The sequence below is a fragment of the Gouania willdenowi genome, chromosome 13, assembly GCF_900634775.1.
Source record: "Gouania willdenowi chromosome 13, fGouWil2.1, whole genome shotgun sequence".
NCBI classification, from domain to species: domain Eukaryota; kingdom Metazoa; phylum Chordata; class Actinopteri; order Blenniiformes; family Gobiesocidae; genus Gouania; species Gouania willdenowi.
The window spans coordinates 39,991,949-40,016,680 of NC_041056.1; the positions used below are offsets into that span (position 1 = coordinate 39,991,949).

Here is a 24,732-nt window from a genome sequence, read left to right on the forward strand (position 1 = left end):
CTATCTATCTATCTATCTATCTATATTTCATGTCTGACGTTTGTTACAAACAAACCCCGTGAAAATAGCTTGAGAATTGAGTGATTTATGACAACTTTAATAGTGTAAATACATCATTCCTCTATAGATGTAATGCACTGTAGGAGCGCTTGCCACCCTTCCAAGATGGCCGCCCTATGACGCACCACTGTAGTGGGCGGCAGCAGTCGATGTGGTGTCCAATACAGTAGGTGGCGGTAAATGCTCCTCTCTCAGTTAAGCTCCACCCGTTAATAAACCACATAAGAGGAAGGAGAAGAAGAAGAAGGCCGTAGAGGTCCTTTCCACCGGTCTGTGTAGCAGGATTAGCCCGTTTAGCATCTGCAAACATGCCGACTGTTGGAGTTAAACGAGATCTTCTCTTTAAAGCTCTGGGTAGATCTTACAGTAAGTCTAATTTTTCTACATTATTTTATGAATCAAACCAGAGCAGTTTTATGTGCGTTTATAAACTTTAGATAATAAAAACCAGCCTGATTCTCATCAACAACAGCAGCAGCTGCTCATCATGTACCAAACTGTAACTTTTTACCTGCCCGTGAATGAAAACACTACGTTTTAGCACCGGAATGCATTTCTAACTGTACTTTGTGTGACATGATGGTGGTTTTAATGAGTGGTTCTCTTTATAATGTTGCTTTTGCATGTGGTGGATGTCAGTGTCGTTGCATCATTTCCTCTAGTTTCTGTCAGTGACTCAAACCGATTTTAAAGAATCACTGACTTTGTTAACCTGGTACTACTAGTGTATTATTGTTGTTTCTATCTTGTAACTATTACAATATCATATTTCACAAACTTTTTCTTCTTTTTACATCACACATTTCTTTAAAATTCGCTTTTCGATTATGTTTGTAATACTGTGTTACAAATACTAAATAGCCAGTAATAGTGAATAAAGTGTTTGGTCAGTTATGTTTGGATTTTATTTGAACGAGATTTATATTTGATAAATTCAAAGTATTATAAGATTATGTGTGGTGTTTTAATTTGAAAAATAATAATAATTATTATAATTTAAGCTCTTTGAGCTTTCCTCCTGCACTTTGTTTCTTCTTTGTGATATTAGGTGAAGTTTTTTAATTGTGAAAAATAGATAAATAATTTATTTATTTATTTGAATTAAAAAATATAATTTTGCTAAGTACTTTTTTTTTTTTTTTTTACTTGTATTATTACTAGACATTTCAGGCAACCCTATTTTTATTTTACTTCCAGGCGACCCCACTTGGGGTCACGACCCAAGGTTGAAAAACTGTGCTCTAAAGACGCTGCTGAAATTATCAAATAATTATATATATTTTTAGATTAGAAAATGTTATTTTAATGAGTAATTTTTTAAAATTGTGTTATTACTAGGCATTTCAGGCGACCCCACATGGGGTCACGACCCTAAGGTTGAAAAACACTGACGTAAAACGTTTCAACTTTAAACAGTTAATGTGCATTTATTTATGAGGGAAAATAATTCATAGTTTTGATTAATAATATTTTGGTTATAAAGGGAAATCATTTCAAAAGTGTTGACTCTTATTAATAAGTTCATGTTTTGACATGAGACACTGCTTATTGCTTGTGTATTTATTTTCTACCTTAATAATTATATATAATGTTTATTCTAGTTATATCTACTGAAAGTGACTTCCATTACAAGCCGGTATAAGTATGATCACTGATCCTCTTTAGTAGGATTTGTTCTTTTACTTTGGAATATAACATATATAATATTTTTATTTGTACTCTATGATGTTGTAGGGTCATTCCATGTTGTTTTAACACATTTTCATGACATCCCACATACTTTGGTATAAGCTGGAGTTTGTGGTTCTTCAGTGCAAAAATAAAAGTCTTTTCCATTTCATTTTCTGTCTGTTTCAGCCGATGAGGAGTTTGATGAGCTGTGCTTTCAGTTTGGCCTGGAGTTGGATGAAATTGTAAGTGCACGACGGCAAATTTAGCAAAATGTCAGTGAAGCAAACACTTGAGCACAATTTTACAGTCTGCACTGAGGGGCAGATTCACCTAAGGTTTAGTGCTGTTAAAACGTGTGCAAACGTCACTCCACGCACTAATAAGGAGTACAAACTCTAGGGAATCAGGACTGCGTGTCTCCATCGCATCAGAATCCATTTAGTGCGTTTTCCTCTGAATATGTATAGTAGGTGGATCTCGTAAAGCGCGCAGAAAAATGGGCGGAGGATATGCAAACAAATGAACGCAGTACTGTGGGAGCACTGCAACTAATAAAATCTGGAACTGTGATTATTTTAGCACAGAAATACTACATCAGAGGGGTTTTCCATAAAGCAGGTTATGTTCAAACTCTGAGTATGTTCAGGCTCAAATGATGAAACTCTGAGTATCTCATTCCTAAACGCGAGGTATGTTCTTCTCTGAGTATGTTACCATGGTAACACTGTCCGTGAACTAAACCTGGTCGCTGGCTGGTTTTATCAAAGAAACCCTGGGTTTCTACCTGGCTCCGCCCACCTGAACACCGTTTCTGAACACTTTAATAAACCTTAACACTTTTCTCTGTAACACATTAGTAACGTCACACACCACAGACGTGTTCACATCATTACTAATGTTGTCTTGCTTTATGTTTTTTTTTTTTTTGTGTAAATGGTAGTTTTCTTTATAACATTGTGGATACAGATCATTAAGTGAGACTCTTCAAAAGGTTGATCTACATTAAAACATCTACTGACGTCTGTAGTAAAGTTCACTGAATACAAACCTGTGGATAATATAAAGGAGGAGATGATCATTTAAATGAATCCACTTTTGAGAATCTATTGTTGTTTTATATTGTAATACAGTTTGATCTATAGATGATACAATTTGAAGTTATGATGGCGCAGTGAATTATGACACCTCCAACCAGAGTTTCCCATCGCGGGGTATGTTGACCCAGAGTTTATGGATAGACTCAGAGTTTGTTAACCCTCCTTTATGGAACACACCTCTGACAAGCAGGTGCAAACCCACACGCAGAGATCCGCAGCAGTAAATGTTGACACAAAACACATCAAAGATGAGAAAAAAGGCTCCAGTTAAATTTTGTAGTATAAAAAAAGAATTCAAATGAAACGATAGTCAATATTAACAGCCACTGATTGAGACAATAAAGTGTGTGTGAGGGAGAGAAAAAGCTTCACACCTGCGGCGGTGTGTTTGGCGTCCGGTGATACTGCGGTGGAAAGAGGATGCTGTGTGCGCTATGGATGCACCACTCCAGTGATGCTTTGACCATCAAACTCTCGTGTCGCGTTGACGAAAGGAGCATCATGCCAGAATCAGCTCATCACATGCATAATTTACGCAGCGATGGCACAATATCAGAGTGCGGTGACACAGCACTACTCAGGAGGACCAACGTACTGGTTGATGGTCAGTAAATCACCTCAAAATGGTGCTGATCAACTGACTGTGTTGCTGTATTAACTCAGATCTATGGCATCAACAGATCAATAAGATGGTTTCTGTCCAAATTAGCATATTTTTCATGAACTCATCAGAGCACCCACATTAAATGAGGGGGAAAAATATCATTAAAAACATTTTTATTTGTTCATTTAGTTTTTTACATTATGAAATGTTTGTGCAGCAGACAGAGAAGTGCATCTGCCTCCAATTTAACTTCCTCAAATGTCAGTGCTTGTCTCCACATTAAACTAGCAAAATGTTCATTTAAATGGGGCGGTCTGCACCAGTTCTGCACGTGCACTCATCATTGCTGCAATCTTAGTGAATTCCTCACAGCAGGTGAAGAAACTGCATCACTAAAGGATTTAGGGAAACAACTGGTTTATCACCCTTTATTTGAGATCTTAGTGAATCAGCCCCTGTGTCTCTACATCTCAGTGTTACATCACCTTTATTTGCCTCCGTTACAGACATCGGAAAAGGAGCTAATCAGCAAAGAGCAGAATGACTCCAAAGCAGCTGGAGCGTCTGATGTCATCCTGTACAAAATTGATGTTCCCGCTAACCGCTACGACCTGCTGTGTCTGGAGGGGCTGGTTCGTGGACTGCAGGTCTTCAAGAACAAGTGAGTTTCAGTTACTGTGCAGAACTAAGATAACCAGGACATGGATTGACAACTCTATCAGCGGGGGACACAAACGTGTCATTACAGTATATCTGATCCGAGGGTCACATGATTCATTTTGTTATTTTTTGTGTTTTTGGTGTAATTGTGCGTATTTTTCTTTTTTGGTAATTTTTTCCCTTTTTGTTGTTCATTTGTGCGTTTTTTGGGGTCACTTTTTATATTTATTAGGGATGCAATGGTACAGTTTTCCCACGGTTTGGTATGCATCACGGTTTTTGGGTCACGGTAATGGTACGGTTACAGAAATTGCAATATTGAGGGAAAAAAATCGCAATACACACACACAAAACATAAATTCATACATGCATATATGTAGACACACATATAAACACATATACATAAACATACACATGCACATTACTGATGCGGGCTATCCGCGGGGCTCGGGGCAGGGTGACGCGGGTGAAGAAATGATCAATTAATCTCGGTTCGGGTTGGGGTGAGTCATTTTTTAAACTGAAAGTAAAGGTATCTGCTATTTTACGACTGTCCGTGAATGCATCAGCGCTGGCTCAGGCTCACAGCTTACATTATGCAGCGTTAACTTTTTTCTTTACACAAACTGAACTCTACGTTGGACGAAAAGCGTGACGTTGGGTTGGGTATGAGCGGGTTCTGAAAACAGATGCAGCAGCTCGGGGCGGGCAGTGTGGTTAAAATTTTGCCATACATGCGGGGCCCCGCGGGTTGGAAAAATTCTGGCCCGCGCGTCACTAAGCAACGTGCACAGTGTCCTGTCTGACACGCATGCAGCAGGATCCACGCCAGCACACGGGCTGGCGTGCGGACTGTTGGCGGCACCTCTCCAGTGAAAAGGCGGAGGAATGCCGGTGGAACGTTGACGGTTGGGGAGGAGTCCTACGAACGCACAACAGAATGTAGGTTAGCAGGTTCCTCCACACCGCAAACACAATGTTCTGAAAGCAGAGGAAATTCAGGGACGTTCTGATTAGAGGTAGGAACTTCTGGGTACCTCACGATACGCGATACAAAGCTCACGATAATGATTATCTCACGATTTAACAATACTGCGATTATCGATATGTTTGTCAGAAATCAATCTACGATAATCTATGACATAACAAGAAAAAAATGATTAAGTGAAAAAATAAATTTTTTATTTTATATCTCTGAAAGACAATAAATTGAAAAAGTGTCCTATGAACAGTGACACTATTTTAATGCAATATTTCTGTAAATAAGTGTCAACATACCAATGTAAACAAATAAGTCACTCCAATAGTGCTAATAATAAATAAGGTTTTTCTTACCAGTGACACCATTATAGTGAAATATTCCAGTAAACAAAATATTGGTTCCTTCAACAAACAGTGACAACATTTCTGTGAAGACGTACCTGCACATTTTAGTGAAAAAGCAGAAAAGGTTTAAAAAATTAAAAAAATGATACTTAGCGCAAGCATATCGATAATCAATCGTGCGAAAAAAATATTGTGATATATCGCCATATCGAGATATCGTCACACTCCTAGTTCTGATTGGCTCTGAAGGCGGCATGAGCAGCTCATGGCACTGAGCCTGATCAATGTGCTGCTCTCATGTCTCCTGAGAGGATCACACAGCATGCGTGGTTGCACAAAGCTTTGTGATGGCGAAACGTACTGAAAATACCGTTGTTTGCCGTTGTGCATTGAACCGTACAGGGCGTATTGAATGGTTCGGTAAAATACCGCAAAGAGCAGAATGACTCCAAAGCAGCTGGAGCATCTGATGTCATCCTGTATAAAATTGATGTTCCCGCTAACCGCTACGACCTGCTGTGTCTGGAGGGGCTGGTTCGTGGACTGCAGGTCTTCAACAATAAATGAGTTTCTGTGACTGTGCAGAACTAAGATAACCAGGACATTTTCACTGCGTAGCACAGGGATGGGCAACTCAAACACAGCGGGGGCCACAAACGTGTGATTATATCTGATCCGAAGGTCACATGATCAGTATTAATGTCAGCATTTAGAATAATGACCAATCAGCATTAACTCAGGGGTAAAAAAGGGTTTTGTCTCTTTTTTTTTTTTTGTTTTTTCTTTGTGGATTTGATGTTTTGTCAGTTTTTAGCCATTTTATGTTTTGTTATTTTTTGTGTTTTTGGTGTAATTGTGTGCTTTTTTTTGTCTTTCTCCCTTTTTGTTGTTCATATGTGCGTTTTTGGGGTCACTTTTTATATTTATTAGGGATGCAATGGTACAGTTTTCCCACGGTTTGGTATGCATCACGATTTTTGGGCCACGGTAACGGTACGGTCACAGCAATCGCAATAATGAGGGGAAAAAAATTGCAATTAGATTATTTTCCAAAATCGTTTAGCCCTAATTTATATATATATATACACACACACACACAAAACACATAAATTCATACATGCATGTACGCAGACACACACATATACACCTTTTCACTTGACTTAGCAACGCGCGCCGCCATTTTAAGAGTGGTAAACATTTGCCTGACAACCGCTATTTACCGCTGATTTTGCAGTCTGATGATTTTTATCGTATAAAGCCCAAATCCTGTGTAGTATTCATAGTCATAACCACACCTGGCTGAAAGAAAAGACAGACTTTTACAGAATACTGACAGAAAAAGGCCAGAAACTGACATTATGGATCCAAGCACTGAGGCAACAAACGTAGATGAAACTACATGGAGCCCAAAATCAAAGTGTTTGTATGTTTACAGTAGACATTACGTTTATGGTAGGTTGTGTATTTAAGGGATCTAATTTATTCCTGACTGATTTTATGACATTGATTATGAATTATCCTACATTTAAATTATAATTTATTCAGTAATGACTGAATTGTTTATGGCTAATATGTCTAACTTGAAGACAAGCAACGTGAAATTAACAGTAAATATGCAATGCATTGACTTGTATATGAAATAAACAAATGTGCTTCATATACTCATTTATGTTTTAATTTAGGCTGTATTATTATTATATTATTATTATATTATTAGCGGTGCTAGCCTAGCATAGCCACATCACATAACGAGCCAATTATCATGATGACACAGGGCTATATAGATACAAAAACACATACATAAGTTTACCTTAAAGAAAATATATGCATCTAAGCTTTTCATCTTCTCATTGTGTAGACGTCAGTGCTGTTAATGAACTAATCATAAATATCAGGCCATTGGAGATCTGACCATGTTGTCAGGTCGTTTTTCCATGAACCGTGAGGTGTTTGGTATGGACATGATTCTAAACCAACCAGATGTAACTTCCTTTCATATCGGTGCTTGGCCTTTGGCTCTAATCTGCTGAAATATTCGTACAACATTGAGTAAAACCTTCATGTTGTCCGTGGTAAATAGTGTAAATAGCGGTTGTCAAGCAAATGTAAACCCCTCTTAAAATGGCGGAGGTTGTTGCTAAGGCAAATGTCCCGGATAGTGATGTCACCGCAAAAAGGTGTATAAACAAACATACACACATATACATAAACATACATATAGACATGCACACTACTGATGCGGGCTACCCGCGGGGCTCGGGGCAGGGTGATGCGGTTGAAGAAATTATCAATTAATCTCGGTTCAGGTTGGGGCGCATCAGCGCTGCTCAGGCTCACAGCTCACATCATGGTCTGAAAATAGAGACAGCAGCTCGAGGCGGGCGGTGCAGGTAAGATTTTGCCGTACATGCGGGGCCAGGGTTGGAAAAATTCTGGCCCGCGCATCACTAATACACGCGCACAGCGTCCACGCCCGAAGCCTGTATATGCAGCTCTGTAGACAGTGTCCTGTCTGACACACATGCAGCAGGATCCACGCCAGCTCACAGGCTGGCGTGCGGACTGTTGGCGGCACCTCTCTGTTGAAAAGGCGGAGGAATGCCGGTGGAACATTGACGGTTGGGGAGGAGTCCTAAGAACGCACAGCAGAATGTAGGTTAACAGGTTCCTCTGCACCGCAAACACAATGTGGTGACAACGGAGGAATTTCAGGGATGTTCTGATTGGCAGTGAGCCTGAAAAACCTTTGTGATGGGGAAACGTACTAAAAATACCATTGTTTGCTTTTGTGAATTGAACTGTACTGGGCGTATTGAATGGTTCAGTAAAATACAGAACATTGTTGCATCCCTAATATTTATGTTGTTTTTCTGTATTTTTCCTGTCATTTTGTAAATAGTTTGTGTCTTTGGAGCTATTCTGTAATGTGTTGTAGTTTAGTGTGTTTTTGTTGTCATTTTGTTTGTTTAAGTGGTTGTTGTCATTATATGCTTTATCATTTTGTGTATTTTTGGAATTGTTTGTGTACTTTGTTTATTAAGTTGGGATTAAAATTCCTTCCAATTTTTTGAATTACAATTTTTGGAGATTTGCCACCAGTTGCCCATCACTAGCATAGGGGGATGGTGTGGTGCGCGAGTGAGCGCCGATGGCACAAATGTTGTAGGGGTGTCTGGGGATGTATATATATATATATATATATATATATGTATGTGTTTCTATTGTTTTGTTTAGGTTATTTCAACCATACAATATTCACACCCGTGCGCGCGTTATAAACATGAGAAGCTGCTACGTCTGGTTGAAGCTCTGTTTATATTGGATGGTGATTACGTTACCAAGCGCAGGATGCACACAGGCAACATCAGGGGCAGCTAAGTGGTTGCAGGGGTCCTTCGAGTCCTCCAGTAAAGACAGGAGCATCCGAGCAGATCGCCTGTATTAAATAGACGATGCGACTGATGTATGTGTTTTAAGGTTAAAAGGAGAGTTAAAACAACACATGCACACATGGAAGTCTCTTTAGTGTCCAAGTTTGCAACAATTATGACAATATCGATTAAAAAAGGGAGAAAAAACAACAGAAAATCCCTCCTTCTCTGCTGAAAAGGGAGCAAAATGACAACGTCGGGGTCCCTACGCTGAAGTACAGTTAATGAAAACAATCAGAATCATAAATACTTTATTGCTCCCAGGGGAAAATGACTTTGTTACAGACGCTTGAGAAATATCACAAAATATAAGAAGAAGAAACACCAAACAAAGAAAAGAAAAAAGAAAATGTACATATTAAGTAAAGACTGTAAATGAAATAGGGATTAAATACAAGTGCACACATTACAGTAGAAAAGTTCTATGTTAATCAAAGAGTAGTTTAAGTATACAATATCTATACAAGTGTCCAGTATGTGTTATGAAAATAAAGTGCAATCAACTTGCAGCTAAAATGCATTGAGGAGTGAAGTAGTTTAACGAGGTCTGATGGTGCGTTCACTGACACCGGGAGTTTACGTGCTAGGCATATGTTAGCACAATTAAATGATTTTTTTTTTATAAAACATGATTTAAACGATCAATTTGGACATTTTTTGGATCAATACAATAATGAAATACTACGCTACATCGGCAAATTGATTTTTTCTTACATCCTTGTTCAACATTAAGTTTGCCAGCCATGTTTGATCATTATCTCGTCTTTAAGGAGATTGTGACGACATGATGGTGTCCTGAATTGAGTCCACTGCTTGTTCTATAGTACGGTCATATTGACGGCCATGACTGAATGTCTGAGTCCTGTGTTTGTTTGTGACACCCTTCCTGTTTCAGGCTGGAGGCGCCTCGTTACGTACGTGTCAGTCCCGTCAGTGGACAGCCACAGAAGCTGATCATCACCAAGGAGGTGGGTGTGGACCCCAGAGCCTTTAACCCAGTGGTTCACAACCTTTTTCTAGTCGTGACCCCATTTTTATATCACACATTTCTGGCCTCCCCAGAGACTTTAAAATAAAATTTTTTTTATCATGTTTGTTATACTGTGTTATAAATACAAAGTGACAACGTACGCCAGCTCAGATATTTTCATATTGCTTTTTATTTGAACTAGATTTATATTTGAGAAAGTGAACGTATAAAATACAGTTGTTAAATAATGTATGTGGTGTTTTAGCTCTTTTCCTGCACTGATATCTATTTCTATGATCTTCTTGTTTTGTATATCATTGTATATATTCTATTTATATTACTGGTGTTTATCTATTTCTATTCTTTTATACTATACCATTCATTAAGGGCTTAATGGAGTGTTTTTCAACTTTGGGGTCACCTGGGTTGTCTGAAATGCCTAGTAATTGATCAAATGAATTACTGAGTAATAAGAATTTTTTAAATTGTTATTCTTTTTTTAAATTAAAACACAACACACAATATTATGAACTGTATTCTTTACTTTCACTTTCTCAAATATAAATCTAGTTTAAATCAAATAGATAAAACAATAAAGAGGAAAAAGAAGAAACATTGAAATAAATATGAAATTATCTATATCTGTAATGCAGTGCAACAAACATGATTTAAAAGTAATTATTGAAAACTTCAGGTTATTACATGTTCATACACATAATGACAAATATGAATCCTTGAATTATGTAGTGTTTTTAACTGTGCAAAGTAATTAAAATAATACATTTTAAAACTGTAAAAGAATAAAAATGTGATTTTAATCAGTAATTGTATTAAACCGCTGCTTTAATGGTAGATAATAAGTGAGTGCATGGTGTGTGTTGTGTGTGCAGACTGCAGCTGTACGACCCTACGCTGTGGCAGCCGTGCTCAGGGACATCACCTTCACCCAGGAACGCTACGACAGCTTCATTGAGCTCCAGGAAAAGCTTCACCAGAACATCTGCAGGTCAGAGTCACGTCATCCACTGCTGTGTAACAGTGTTTACAAGTCACTGAGAAAGGATCATCAAATCCGGCACTTGAAAACCTCCAAATCGGCCTCCAGGAGAAAGTAGAAACCATGTAGAAAACATGAATCATTGTGTAAATGACCAAGTAATGCAGTTGTAGATATATCCATAGAGTTGCAGAATTTAACGGGAACTTAAGCTGGATCATTTTGGCAATATTCAAAAAGTAGAAACTTTTCATGGGAATTACTTATTAAAATGAAGCAGAAATTAGGAGAACTTTTAAATCATGAATGAATATTGACTTCCATGCAAAATAATACAGTTCAATTCAACTTTATTTGTATAGCATAAATTACAACAAAGTCATGTCAAAGTGCTATCAAAATATAAAATTCATAATAAGAAGGAAAAAACCCAACAAGATTCACATGAACAGACATTTAGCGACAGTGGGAAGAAATCTCCGTTAGAACCAGGTTCAGAGCTGGAGAACATCTGCGTCGACTAAATTGTCCATATCTCAAAAAGCGGTCATCCGATCAAACTAATCATTTACAGTGTGACTATAGAATAATCACGGAACAATTGGTTGAACATTCAGAATGTTTTCAGCCTGAAGAACGTGGGCCATTTTAGAAATGACATGGAATGACCCTGGGCCCTATTCTCCGTTCTGGACTTTTGCGCTTTTTTACACGTCTGTAGTTACCTGCCTCTCTCCTGCATGTATTCTCTGGTCCAGGATCCTGACACGCCCACTGCGCGTCAATCAACCAAAAGCTCGTAATCTGTTAATGAAGGCGGTCTGAAGCAAAGGAGGCGGACTGGTGATGTCATTATTTTTGGGCGGTCTAGAAATCACGGAACACGGAGTTTTCCCAATGCTTGTAAATGTCATTGAATTCCGTAAAAATGATAAAGTGCACTTTTAATTTGAAACGCCTTCGTTGATAAACAATGTAACAGGTTGATTTGATCAGATTATTGATCAGATTATTGCAGGTGAAAATCAGCCACGTTTTTCTGTCTGAGTCACAGTTAATCTCTTTTCCCTCATATTAATGCCAGATTAACGTTTATTTGTGTGGAAAGCCTGATTTTATTACTTTTAACATTTTTACATTCATAAATGTAGTCATCATCATCATCATCATCATCATTTCACTTGTTATTTACTCTTATAGTGGATCAAACTGTGGCTTTACATTGTACACAGTGATAAAATAGTTTAATCAGTCAATCTGTCAGACTTTCATTGTAACGAGCTGCAGCAGCTGACGCGCACACCGCAGCACACAGCTGATCAGCTCCATGACGCACCCTCGTCCAGGACAAGGAGTGGACGGTACGGATAAAATCAAATTAATTATTAACACATTTTGTCCCGTCTGGAACTGGTAAATGTGAACATGATGGTCAATCCTTTGGCGTGCTTGTGTGACTCCTCCCACCCCCGTGACATCATGACAGTGTGAGTTTGAATAGATTCTTTCTGGGAGTTTCTTCTGCAATATGAGTTTGTGTGGCTTCAAATGTAAATAAGTCCATATTTCTTTTACAATATAATGTTTCACCTTATTGGGGCGCTGCACTTATTCCAGGGTTAGAAGAACGTAAGAGGAAAAGAACTTAAGTAGACGGTAGAATACGCATAAAGCCAGATTTGAATGGGAACGCCCACATTTCAGAGCTGCTCCACCCACACAGTAACTGACTTAAATACAGGGGGAGAATAGCACGTAGCCAGAAACATCACTGCTGCGCGGCTTTTTTGACTAACGTGCATGGGAGAATAGAGCCTCCTGTACATAGAATAAATGTGTTATTGCATGTTTAAAAAGAATAAGACATGCATAGTCGTTGCATTACGTGTTGTGTTAACCAATGACGACAAATGCGCATGTGGTAGAAAAAAAGATTAAAGGTTTTTATTCATGTCATTTTAGTGTGTTTAGATTAGTAAAACATGTTCTTAATCCAATGTATGTGTGTGTGCGTGTAGGAAGAGGAGTATCGTGGCCATCGGGACCCACGACCTGGACACCACGTCTGGTCCGTTCACTTACACAGCCAAACCTCCATCAGAAATCTGCTTCCAGCCCCTGAACCAGACCAAAGAGTTCACTGCCACGGAGCTCATGAGCCTTTACAGGGTGAGAGGAGTTAGATTCTGCTCAGGAGCTCCATGTTTGTGTTTCACTTTACCCACATTCATGTTTGTGTTTCACTTTACCCACATCCATGTTGTTTCTGTTTCACTGTCTTTCCCTCATCAGATGTCATTTTTTTATTATTTTATTTACGGCAAAATTATCACATATTTGAGGGCCTAAACAATTTCAAAAACTGAAAATTTGTATGCATATTAGGACTGGCGAAAAATGTGATGTGTAATGTGATGATGTCCAAATTCTACAGTGTACTGAAGAACTATTACTTCAGTACACTGAGGATTTCCCTGATCTGGGTAAGTTCTGTTGTTTCTTAGCAGAAAACACTGTTGTTTCTTTCTATGATTTGCTCTATTGGTAAAAGCAAATCATAGACATTATATTTACACAGAACATTGCAGGAAAGTTTGTGATATAATCCTTGAAAATGGTCAACACTTTCTGCCACACCCCGACATGTAACACACCTCAACGTGCGCCACTTCCCGACATGCGTGTGGTTGCGATGGTCCGTTCAACGCTGCTTGCAGCTTTATTTTCCCCCGCCACAAAGTGGAAGGGGGATATAAGTTTGAGCTTCTCTCACAAACTGTTTAAGTTGGGATAACCAAATTTGGTGTATGGGTTCAGGGTATCAGTACCTCGATGGAGTTATAGCCCTTGTTCTGTCTACAAAACAGCAGAGTTGGAATTGTCGCCCCCTGCGATTACAGATTTTGTTTATCAAATTTTGGTAAACAAGAGGTTTACATGGACTTTTTAAACTTTTACTGATTTTTAGAGAAACCCAAAGCAGCACAAGTTGTCGTTTTGACTGAAAAAGCTGCTAAATCATCCTGAATGCTTCACTCCTATAGAACTCAATGTACTAAAAGCGTCATCAATGACGTCATTTCAACATGGCGGTGCACAGGCTCTAAAACGGTGAAGTAGTCCCATTTTTAATAGTTGATAAAATGAATATGGTGCAAAACATTGCGTTTTGTTAGGCATAAATCTTCTAATAAGGACATTTCAAAGGTTTTAAGCCACATTTGTAAGAACAGTGGAGGATTCCTTTAATATGTTTTGTTTGTTTGTCTCGTAGATTATTATTTTATCATCTACCTCGAACCTTGTGATTTTATTTTTGGCAAAGAGCTTAAAACAGGTCTGCAGTATAACTTATTGCATATGTTTGTTTTTAAAATGTGAAAAATGAAAGACTAAAGGAACTGATATAATTTAGTATTGTGGACAGCAATGCTTTATACTTTTCATTTATATTTGAGATAACTACCTTGTGTTCAGGTAAAACAACACGTTTGTATTGTGTCACGGGTATTGTTCAATATTTTACTATAAAATAAGATTTGAACATTCAAGGTGTATGATGTCAGTCAAAAAACAATCCATTCACTTTTTTCATGATAGATTTAGATTAGATTAGATTGCTTTTATTGTCATCGTACAAAAAAAGTCATACAACAAAATTGTAGCCGGTTGGAATAGTTTTTCGACTTGTGTGTCTATTTTGTGGGATCGTGCGAGTTTCTGCTAGATTGTGTGTTGTGCATCGTGTAGTAAACATGGGATTAAGAGAAGCGATGAACACCTCACGACCAGCTACCGATCAGCAATCGTAGGGTCGTAGGGAAATCAAACATGTATGAAATCCAGTCGCTCCTCGTGAGGGTATCTCACAGGTGAAGCAGTGCCACGGACCGTCTTACCATAAACGCTCACACTGCACATGCGCGAACACCGTAGGACCGCTGTAAAATTGACAGACTGTACTTCCTACGTCTGTCCAGCCAGTTCCTGGATCATCACATCTCCATCTTTTCTTTTTTAAAGCTCTTTTTGCTGAGATTTGTGAGTGTCTCTTCACTTCCGGGTTCTTCTTCTGTTTTAATGGCGACGCTTCAGAGTTCTTCTTCTTCTAATTTGTGCGTTGCATTTACGGAAATAAGACCCTGACGTGTCGCGTATGAACGTACAGTGTGAGCAGTCAGGTCGTGTCCGAGTGTCGGTTCGTACAGTGTGAGTACATGTCATCGCGCACATGCGGGCTCTGCACAACAGTCGCACAGTTTGAGCTGAAGTGTATCATTGTGCGATTGTAGTTTGTGTTAGATTTGGGGGGCAAAGGGGGGGGAATGGGGCATGTGTAAGTTCATTGTGGTGAAAGCTTGTTGGAAGAAGCACAAAGTACCTTTATAAGATATTGCACCTTTTTTTTATGGAAATAAAAAGTTAAAACGTTAAAAAAAAAAATTCAGGATCGGCAGGTCAGGCTTATTAAACATTGGTGATAGGCCAGGAAATCGGTGCAGCCCTAATTTAATTAGTAATAATAATATTGATATTTCCAAATCATTTTCAGGAAGTGAATTCTGTTCCTTTTCATACACAAAGCTAACCTGCTGTTGTTTTCGTCTGCTTCATACAGACTGACAGCCACTTGAAGCATTACCTTCACATAATTGAAGACAAGCCAGTGTACCCAGTCATCTACGACAGCAACGGCATCGTCCTGTCCATGCCTCCCATCATCAATGGTGAGAACTGCTACTGTTTAGTCTCAGCGGATCCATAACAAAAAGGCTTTTTTATTAACTAGTAATTAGAAGTAATTTTGAATGACTCATATTTTCGATTATGCTGAAATATATTTTTACAACCTTAAATTGTGTTAATTCCTCTTTTTTTTTTGTTACTTCCCATGGAGCTTATTTAAAAATAAATGTTAGTTTTTTTTTGTTTTTTTGCATTGATGTTAATATTTATGTTTGGATTTTTTAAAATTACTCCTCATTTTCAGTTAAATTCCATTGTACATTTTTTAAATGTAAATTTCCAAAGGAACTTAAAGTCTGTGTAAAGCAAATTCAGCAATTTTCTTCTAAACACATTAAATAGGTCATAAATGTTTTTCTTAAATGATAAATGGTTGAATGGCTTTTTACATGTTTTAATTGTGGAGCTAGGCTTCACAAACTGTTTCAAATTTCTGTATTGAGGATTTAATGGGCGGGTCAGAAATCATAGCCATGTTATCTAACGGAGCCATCATTAGCATTCATTACCTGACCCTGCTGCTGAAGCACACCAAACTTCCGTGGCCTCTAGCGGGCGCAATTTGGCCCAGAGCCAAAAACAAACCACATATCCATATTTAAAGGAATAAAACGCGTCCGCTGGTTCCACATTTTTCCCAAAATGAGCACTAGTGGGCGCAGTTCTGACTCTACGTGGGAGAGATGCACACATTTGGACTCGGGCAGAGCAGACCTTTCCGCTGACACCTGGTTTGGCCTGATCCGAGTACTTTTAGAAAACCTAAGGGGAGAAGTGCTATCGACGCTGGAGCCACTTTCACACTGCTCCATCCCATAGACAGTACACGGAGGTGGCCCCCTTCCCGCTCATGGGCGTGGTTCCAGTGCCTCTAACTGACACGCTCCCAGCGTTTCAGAGCAGAGAGGAGTACTTGTTTTTCCATGATTTTGAGACGTAATTTTATATACGTAACAATTTTTTTCATCTTTCAAATTTGGCTCAGTGGTCAGTGACACATCTCTGTGGTTTGACAAACTTATAACACAAGTTTATTTCGTCTTTCCATCGACTTTAAGCTCAAGACTTTAGGAAACTAAATTCTTGAGCTTAAGTTCCTTTGGAAATTTACTGGACGTTTTCCTCCCCCTTGCATCCCTCACCAGACATTTGAGGTGTTTGATACAGACATAACTGGTTCTGTGAAAAGCAGGTGATAGAACATAAACTTTTTCAGCCCGCGACCCCCAAAATAAAGCTTCCAGAAACTGTGAACCCCACTATTCCTAAGGGTGGTTGAACAGGGGGAGAGATTTTTGGGGTCCATCCACAAAATGATGGTCCATTGTTCTATGAATCTGTGATAACTACATTTATTTATTATTTGAATTATAGCCACTGTTATCCAGGAAGTTGATTATTATTTGGGCCATAGTACATAGTCATCTTAAATATGTAAATTCTTGTTTTAATCAGAAATAAAATGGGTTAAAACTGACAAAAACTGATTTTAAAAATCACAGAAATTGGTTAAAAGTTGCAAATTAGAGTGGGCAAAAATAGACAGAAAAACTAGTAAAAAGGGTTCAAAGTGTCAATATTGGAACAATTAGATAGATAGATAGATAGGTAGATACTGTATTCATCCCCAGAAGGGGAAACAATTATTTGGAACAATTAGTTTAAACTGTCAAATAATAGACAAATTGCGAATGTGGTTAAATTGGCAAAAATAATCATATAATATGGTGAAAAGAGGTTAAAAGTAACAATAATGGGTCAACTTTTGCGACATTAGGTATAAAAGTGGTGGAAAGGGTTTATAAGTGGCGAAAATGTCTTGAAAGTTGAAAAAATGTGCAGAAAAGGCATCGAAATTTAATGGATAATTATCAGAAATGGGAATAATGTAGCAAAAATAATGCATTAAAAGGAGCAAAACTATGTAAAGTGATGAAAATAGGTTAAGTTTGGTGTAGTTGCAAAAAAAGAAGGTAAAAACAAGCAAAATAGGCTCAAATTGTTAAAAAAATATTCTTAGTTTTTTTGAAGGCATCTGGTGACCCAGTCCCAGTGTCTTGCTAACCCACTGCTTTAAAGGAGCTCAAATGTCATATTTTTGTGAGCATTTGAAACACTTTTGTTCTTCCAATAATCACTTGATGTTGGTTTTCTTTCCCAGGCGATCACACAAAGATCTCCCTGAAGACAAAGAACGTGTTCATCGAGTGCACAGCCACAGATCTGACCAAGGTAGAGTGAAAACATCAGATCATCTCTGGGCCTCAGACTGACACACTTTTGTTTGTATTGCTCCTAGGCTAAAGTCGTGTTGGACACGTTGGTGACCATGTTCAGCCAATACTGTTCACAGCCCTTCACGTAAGTAATCAATCATAAAATCATGCAGCATGAACATTAATTAGCATTGTAGCATTTAGCACCAGTGACTTTCAGCCAGATTCCTCCTTTTAGTAAGACTTTATTGAGTAAAAAACATTGAGTTTTCAATCGTATATCACTATTCAGAGTTTGTATCTTTACATACCTCCAGCATAAAGACAGTGTTTATTACCACAGGTCACAGTACACATAAAAAACAGTTGTTGTGTTTTCTAAACTATCCAAGCACTGTTTCTAATAGTGTTCACATGAATCATTTAGCATTTCATGTGTGGTGTGAATGTTTCCATTTATTTTTCAGCGTGGAGGAGGCGGAGGTGGTTTATCCCGACGGCAAAACCTGCTTATATCCAGTACTGTCTCCACTCTGACTCCTTTCATATGTGTTTATGAGAAAACATTCTCTCACGGTCTCTGTTTCTGTGCGTTAGGAATTGCCGTACAGAAAGGAGAAGCTGTCCGGCGAGTTTGTCAACCGCAAAATTGGCATCAAGTAAGTCACCTGACCTGATCAGACAAGATATTAAAAAGCATTTAAGTCACCTGACCTGATCAGACAAGATATTAAAAAGCATTTAAGTCACCTGATCTGATCAGACAAGATATTTAAAAGCATTTAAGTCACCTGACCTGATCAGACAAGATATTAAAAAGCATTTAAGTCACCTGACCTGATCAGACAAGATATTAAAAAGCATTTAAGTCACCTGACCTGATCAGACAAGATATTAAAAAGCATTTAAGTCACCTGCTCAGAGTACAAAATGGTCCGATCAGACATGATGTGATTCCATCCACCAATGCAGTTGTGGAAGGCCCATCAGGTGGGGGTCCGGCCCCTTTTTATTTTCTATTTATTTATTTGTTTATGACAAGGGAAATTCACATTAATGGAGAAATATGTAAATGTGCCAGAATGTAGCCCCAGGCTTGTTTCCATCTGTAGTCCTCAGCAGGTTGTTGTTGTTTACAACAGTTTTTACATTTTAACAAAACAGAAAAAAACAAACCTTCATGAAAAAAAAACAGACAACACCAAATTCAGAACGCATAGACACGACAGTTCAATAAAATGCAAAGACTCAAATATAACGACATTTAGTTTAGGACAGACCAGAAATAAAGTGACCATTGCAGCTCAAGTGCATAAGGCAGATGATAAAGTGCTAAAGTGCAAACGTGCTAATGTACCTCGACCTCAGCCTGGTTGGTTAATGCCAAAATTATTGCATACCACCCTTGGCCAGGTTAGTTGTTAAATTGCTAATATTATTGCACATAGCGCGAGTGCACATGGTTAGCATTAATAGATGCTAACAGAGGCCTCCCTTCTTCTGGTGTGGCTGGGTGCTGGCCTTGTCTCCTGGTGGTCTTGGGGTCGGTCCCTGCAGTGGCCCCCTGTCCTGGTGCAAACTTCTATCGGTGCTGCCTCTGGACCGAACCTGGGGTGCTGGCTCTGGACCTGGCTGCCTGTCCTGCGCGATGCTGGTCGCCCCCTGGGCATGGGTCTCTGCCCTCTTGCTGGGCCCTCACTCGGGGGTTGGGGTGGTGTGCGCTGGGTGCTCGGCTTTCCGGGGTTTCCTTGGATGTGCGTGTGCTGCTTCATGGCCTGGGGTCTCTGGGGCCAGGAATTGCTCATAGCATAGGGGGCGTGGTGCACCAGTGAGCACAATTTTGAGTTGTATAACTCTCTGAGGGCCGAAATTAGTGAAGTAAAGCTAAAGTAGTTTTATTAAATTAATCCCTGTTACTGATTTAAGGCTCAGGCATCCTCGGGTGGACACCCGCAAAGCAGAGTCCATGGGGCCAATTAAATGCAAAGCTCAGATTTTACAACCGTGCGTACTTCTTCGCATAGTTGGTGTCACATAAAACATTTTACGATATATATCATTGTGCGATATAACAATATATATCGTAGTGCGATATAAAAAGGTCTACCGTACGATATAACAATCTATTGTTTATATGGCTAACTTAAAGAGTAACTAAATCCCAAACCCACTTTTTTCTGCTGAATACATATGTATTTGGGTTTTAAGTAGTGCTGTTTATTAATCCTAGTCCCACTCTTCACATTTTAGTAAAGTATTTTAATATTACGTATTTAGTTGTAAAATGTCAGAGTTCCGAGCCTCTAATCCCCAGTTTCCACTGGATGTGGCTCCGCTGCGTTACGTCACCGCCGTGTCACCGGAGCTGATAGGTTTCCACTTTAGTCTGTGTGTTAATTTCCACCGGGTCCACTGCGCTGCGTGTCTGTTCCTTCCCAGATGTGGTAGTCCGGTGCCCTCCACCAGATATACGTAGGGCTTCTATTTCTGACGGACACCGGAGCACGACGCATCAATCAGCACAGAGCAAATGAAGCTAAACAGGAAATTAAGCACGTACTCCACAATAAAATTTTCTGTTACTTTTCAAAATAAAACACTTCAGATTATATTTTGAGTAAATACATCACCAAAACGTCATAATGTGTAAAAACAAATTCACATCCACTATATTGATTCCTCTCATATAGTAACTGCACTGATATATAGATATAGATTTAGTTCATGTTTTATACTACAGTTTTATCTCTTCTCTGTTGGCTGTTGATAAAAAGTCCAACCTTCTTGTTCTCCTTCTTTAGGAACACTGACCTGTTTGTCTTTTTATTGTTGCGTTTAGAACACATGCATTTAACTGCGTTCTCGCGCGATTATATAAATATTGTGAGAACTGCTCTTTCTCGTGACGTCACAGTCGTTCAACCGGAGCGCACCGCGGCACAAAACACAACCGGTGTGAATTACCGGACGGCGGACAGCGGTGAAATACCGGATCGGTGCCGTGGCGCAGTGGAGACGTATCCAGTGGAAATCCCGGGTAAGGGACGCTGCCATCTTGCAAATTTGACGTCATTTGGAGCCAGAGTCTGCTCAGTAGAGTAGGAGGAGCCCTGGTAACACGCCCCGCCCATTTAGCATATTACACTGAGGAGTTACGCAGCCCAGCTACGAAACAACGTCTTGTTCAGATCATAGAGGTTATTATTAGTACTAGTAGCTCAACAAAGACAAAAAACTGAAGGGAAAAGTTCAATGGCGTCTCGGCTTTCCTTCACGATGTAACTGCTTATGCTATTCACAAAGAGCTACGCAAGTTCCGAGGCTGTCAATCATTGTAATATATGATGTAAAATCCAGTTTTTCAACCTTAAATAACTTGTTTAAATCAAACTTCACAGAAAAATGAGCACTTGAACACAATGTAGGGTGATAATATCTAATGATCACAGCAGAGTTCAGGTTTAGAAAAAATCTATGTGATGAGTGTTTTAACTTTACAGCCAATATGACTCTTCCAAGCAAAATAGCTGCAAACGTGTCTCACAAATGGAAGTGTTAATTTATCTCCTGTTGCTCTAGAATAACTATTAAGGAATAAAACCAAACCTCTACTATCATATGATATTTGTACACGTTTACAAATCAGAACACGTGTGTGTAGTAACAGTAAATGTAGCAGAAGTCACAAATATTCCTTCATTGAGAAGATTCTTAAAGGAGAAGTACCGTTTATTTTGTAAAATTTTATATATAATAAAATATATAATGAGTAGCACATTTCCATTCACTGAATGTAATTTTAAGAAAGAATCAGGATATATATCATTATCAGGTTGTAAATCTACCTATATCGTGATATAAAACGTTCTCCATATCGCACAGCATCACAACCCAACCTTAAACACGTATTCATCTCTTCCTCTCCTCACAGTGAGTCGACTGAGACCGTCGCTCAGCTGCTCACCAGGATGTGCCTGTTGTCCAAACTCACCGGGGTGGGCGACCAGATCGAGGTGGAGATCCCGCCAACGCGCTCCGACATCATCCACGCCTGCGACATCGTGGAGGACGCCGCCATCGCTTACGGTTTCAACAACATCACTCGTACCACACCGCGCTCCTACACCGTAGCTACGCAGGTGTTTGATCAGGGCTTCTGCTTTGTTTTGGTGCCATGATGTTGTGTGTGGAAAGCTTTGTCTCTTTAAAGTATGTGCGTGTGCGTGTACGCGTGTGTGTAGTTTCCACTTAATAAGCTGACGGAGCTGCTGAGACAAGATGTTGCTGCTGCTGGATTCACAGAAGTCCTCACCTTTGCACTGGTAATAAAAAAACTCATATTTTTAAATTTTTTTTTTCTTAAATGGATCCTCCACTGTTTTTACAAATGTGGCCTTAAATCTTTGAAACGTACTCATTAGAAGATCTATGTCTAACAAAACACATTATTATGCACCATATTCATTTTATTAACTTTTAAAAATGGGACTATTTTACAGTTTTAAAATCACGTGATTGATGATGTCACACGGCCCCACTGCCTGTAAACATCTCATTGTTTTCTGTTGGAATGAAACATTCAGCCTGATTTTTAGATCATTTAGTAGCTTTTTCAGTCAAAATAATAACTTGCGCTGCTTTTGGTTGCTCTCAATAATCAGGAAAAGTTAAAGATGATTTGTTTACGGAAAGTGAATAAAAGCAGTTGTGTCCCAAAAAATTTTAACTGAGTTTGAAGACCCACAGAATATTTTGTACCATGACTATGTAAAATCTGAAACTCTACTTTACTTTACTTTACTCTCTACTTTAATTAGAATTATTTTTTTTGTTTCTTGAATAGGTAAGTTTCACACAAAACGCCAATTTCTGAGCAAAAAGCTGAGAAAAAAGGCTTTTTCTGAAAAAACCTGTCAGTGACTTTGAGGCTAATTTATTTTTTACTTTAGTGACACCTCAACATTGGTTTCTTTCTATAAAGCAAGAAAAACAACACTAAGACCAGGCCTTTTGTGGCAAAATTATTATTATTTTGCTATCTGGGTGAGAGTTGTTTGGTACCCTTACCATATTTTGGCCTTCCTCCAAGGATCCCCCCCAGTCTCCACACACACAACTTCTTCCTACTTCCTGACATGCCAAGTCTCACCATTTGACCCGGATTGTTGATTGTTTTCTCTCATAATCACGACATTCAATAGTCTACTTAGGTCCACACATCTGCTCAAGTGTGTGCTGCTGTGAGCTAATGGGAGCTTTACCATCAACTCTCGTGGCACCTTTTTCTTCCTCGTAAACTCCTTTCCTCATCCCTCTAACCTCTGCCGATCACGGTGATCTCTCATCTAAAGGTGCACTGCTGCCACCTACATGGAACCAGTTGGTCACTACACCACGGTACAAGTCCAATTACAATGTCTCCTAGCAACCCCCATTAAAAAACACAATTGACAAACGTTTGGATTTGAAATAACGTATATGTACGTCAATGGCAGTCAGTGAGTTAATGTTTCAATAATAATAAAGTTGCTGTCTTTCTTGTAGTGTTCTAAAGAAGATGTCGGCGACAAACTGGGGAAGAAGATCTCAGAGACTGGAGCGGCTCATATTTCCAACCCAAAGACGGCAGAGTTCCAGGTAACACCATGCAGTCCAGCTCACAGAATACAATTAAAAAAAACATGACATCACCTCCCTGAGCTGAACTTATCTTCTGATATAACAAGTCCAATTACAACTATAGTTTTTTTTGTTTTCCCTGCATTTACAGTAACTGCTGCTTATCCATGACGTAATTGCTACATAACTGTGGTGAGCTAGCTAGGAGGTCTCGGTACAGTATTTAACACTAGGGCTGTCACTTTAATGCGTTATTTGCGATTAATTAATTAGAGGAAAAAATAATGCCGTTAATCGCTGTTTTTTTTTGCACTCCAAACAGCGCAGAACTTTATTTCAAGAGTTCCCGGTTTACCTGTAATACTGATGCACAATAAAAGGACAGGAGACTGCTGCGCTGCTCAGCTTCGTTTGCGTTAATTTTGGTTTTTAAAAACACCGTATGGAAATCTAAGGCCTAGTTGTGTGCAAATTGTGCAAGAAAAAGTTTGCCTAATCACCGCAGTTTTGCAGCCTTCACTAACACCTGAATGTAGCGGCTAGCACGGACAGCTAGCGCGGACACTCGGACAGTGCTACCTGCTACATGCTGTGAGCACGCCGTGACTGACAAATCAACAAACTCACTGAATAAATTTGCGATTAAAAAAGAGATTAATTAATTACAAAGCATGATTAATTAATCACACAATTTATTTAATCTCTTGACAGCACATGTTTTTCTGGATTCAACAACAAACAGACTCACCAAGTCCTTGTTAGATCTCACGCACAGCGGATTAAACGGTTCCTACTCCTGAGATAGACGTGGTCTGAAGAACATTCTCTATTTTTTTTTGTTTTTTTAAATACATTTTACAGAGCAACTCTTTTAAAGCAGAACATTTAAAAATCTTGGTTTAACTAAATTCTTTTTAAAAATAAACTCTTGTATGTATTGAAAAAGTAATTGATAAGTCCAGAATTATTTCAAATATCTGAAGATGAGATGTTTATTTGTCAGTTGACTGTACAGTCAGTGTTTAGAGGGAATCGTGACTAGAAATAAGATAAATCAGGGTTGTCAAACTCATTTTAGCTCAGGGGCTAATGAACAAGCATTTAGCGACAGTGGGAAGAAACAACTCCCTTTGAACAGGAATAAATCTCCGTTAGAACCAGGTTCAGAGGTGGCAGCCATCTGCGTAGACTGGTTGGTATTAGTGGACAGAAGGACTAACAGAACAGGATAGAGAGATAGAACATCAGAGTATCTCAGACTAGTTGAGCCGTGAACCACAGATCAGGAACTGACATCATCAGCTTCACGACACCTGAAACAGAGCAGAGAGAGAA

The 24,732-nt window shown here is 38.9% G+C and overlaps 1 protein-coding gene across 2 annotated transcripts in view; it reads left to right on the forward strand.

The window, feature by feature from the left end:
- Positions 1–265: 265 nt before the first annotated feature.
- farsb (phenylalanyl-tRNA synthetase subunit beta) overlaps positions 266–24,732 on the forward strand; it is a 41,489-nt gene continuing 17,022 nt past the window's right edge. Inside the window, exons 1-14 of one of the 2 annotated variants that reach the window (XM_028463863.1) lie at positions 266–426; positions 1,918–1,973; positions 3,939–4,093; positions 9,745–9,817; positions 10,710–10,825; positions 12,835–12,985; positions 15,435–15,543; positions 17,724–17,794; positions 17,862–17,923; positions 18,246–18,297; positions 18,376–18,437; positions 21,710–21,917; positions 22,020–22,100; positions 23,323–23,415. In XM_028463863.1, the coding sequence (XP_028319664.1) occupies positions 369–426; positions 1,918–1,973; positions 3,939–4,093; positions 9,745–9,817; positions 10,710–10,825; positions 12,835–12,985; positions 15,435–15,543; positions 17,724–17,794; positions 17,862–17,923; positions 18,246–18,297; positions 18,376–18,437; positions 21,710–21,917; positions 22,020–22,100; positions 23,323–23,415 (1,347 nt within the window). In that variant the 5' untranslated portion in view covers positions 266–368. Of the gene's footprint in view, positions 427–1,917; positions 1,974–3,938; positions 4,094–5,818; positions 5,979–9,741; positions 9,818–10,709; positions 10,826–12,834; positions 12,986–15,434; positions 15,544–17,723; positions 17,795–17,861; positions 17,924–18,245; positions 18,298–18,375; positions 18,438–21,709; positions 21,918–22,019; positions 22,101–23,322; positions 23,416–24,732 lie in introns of those variants that run through there. The other variant, XM_028463864.1, reaches the window with a different exon arrangement.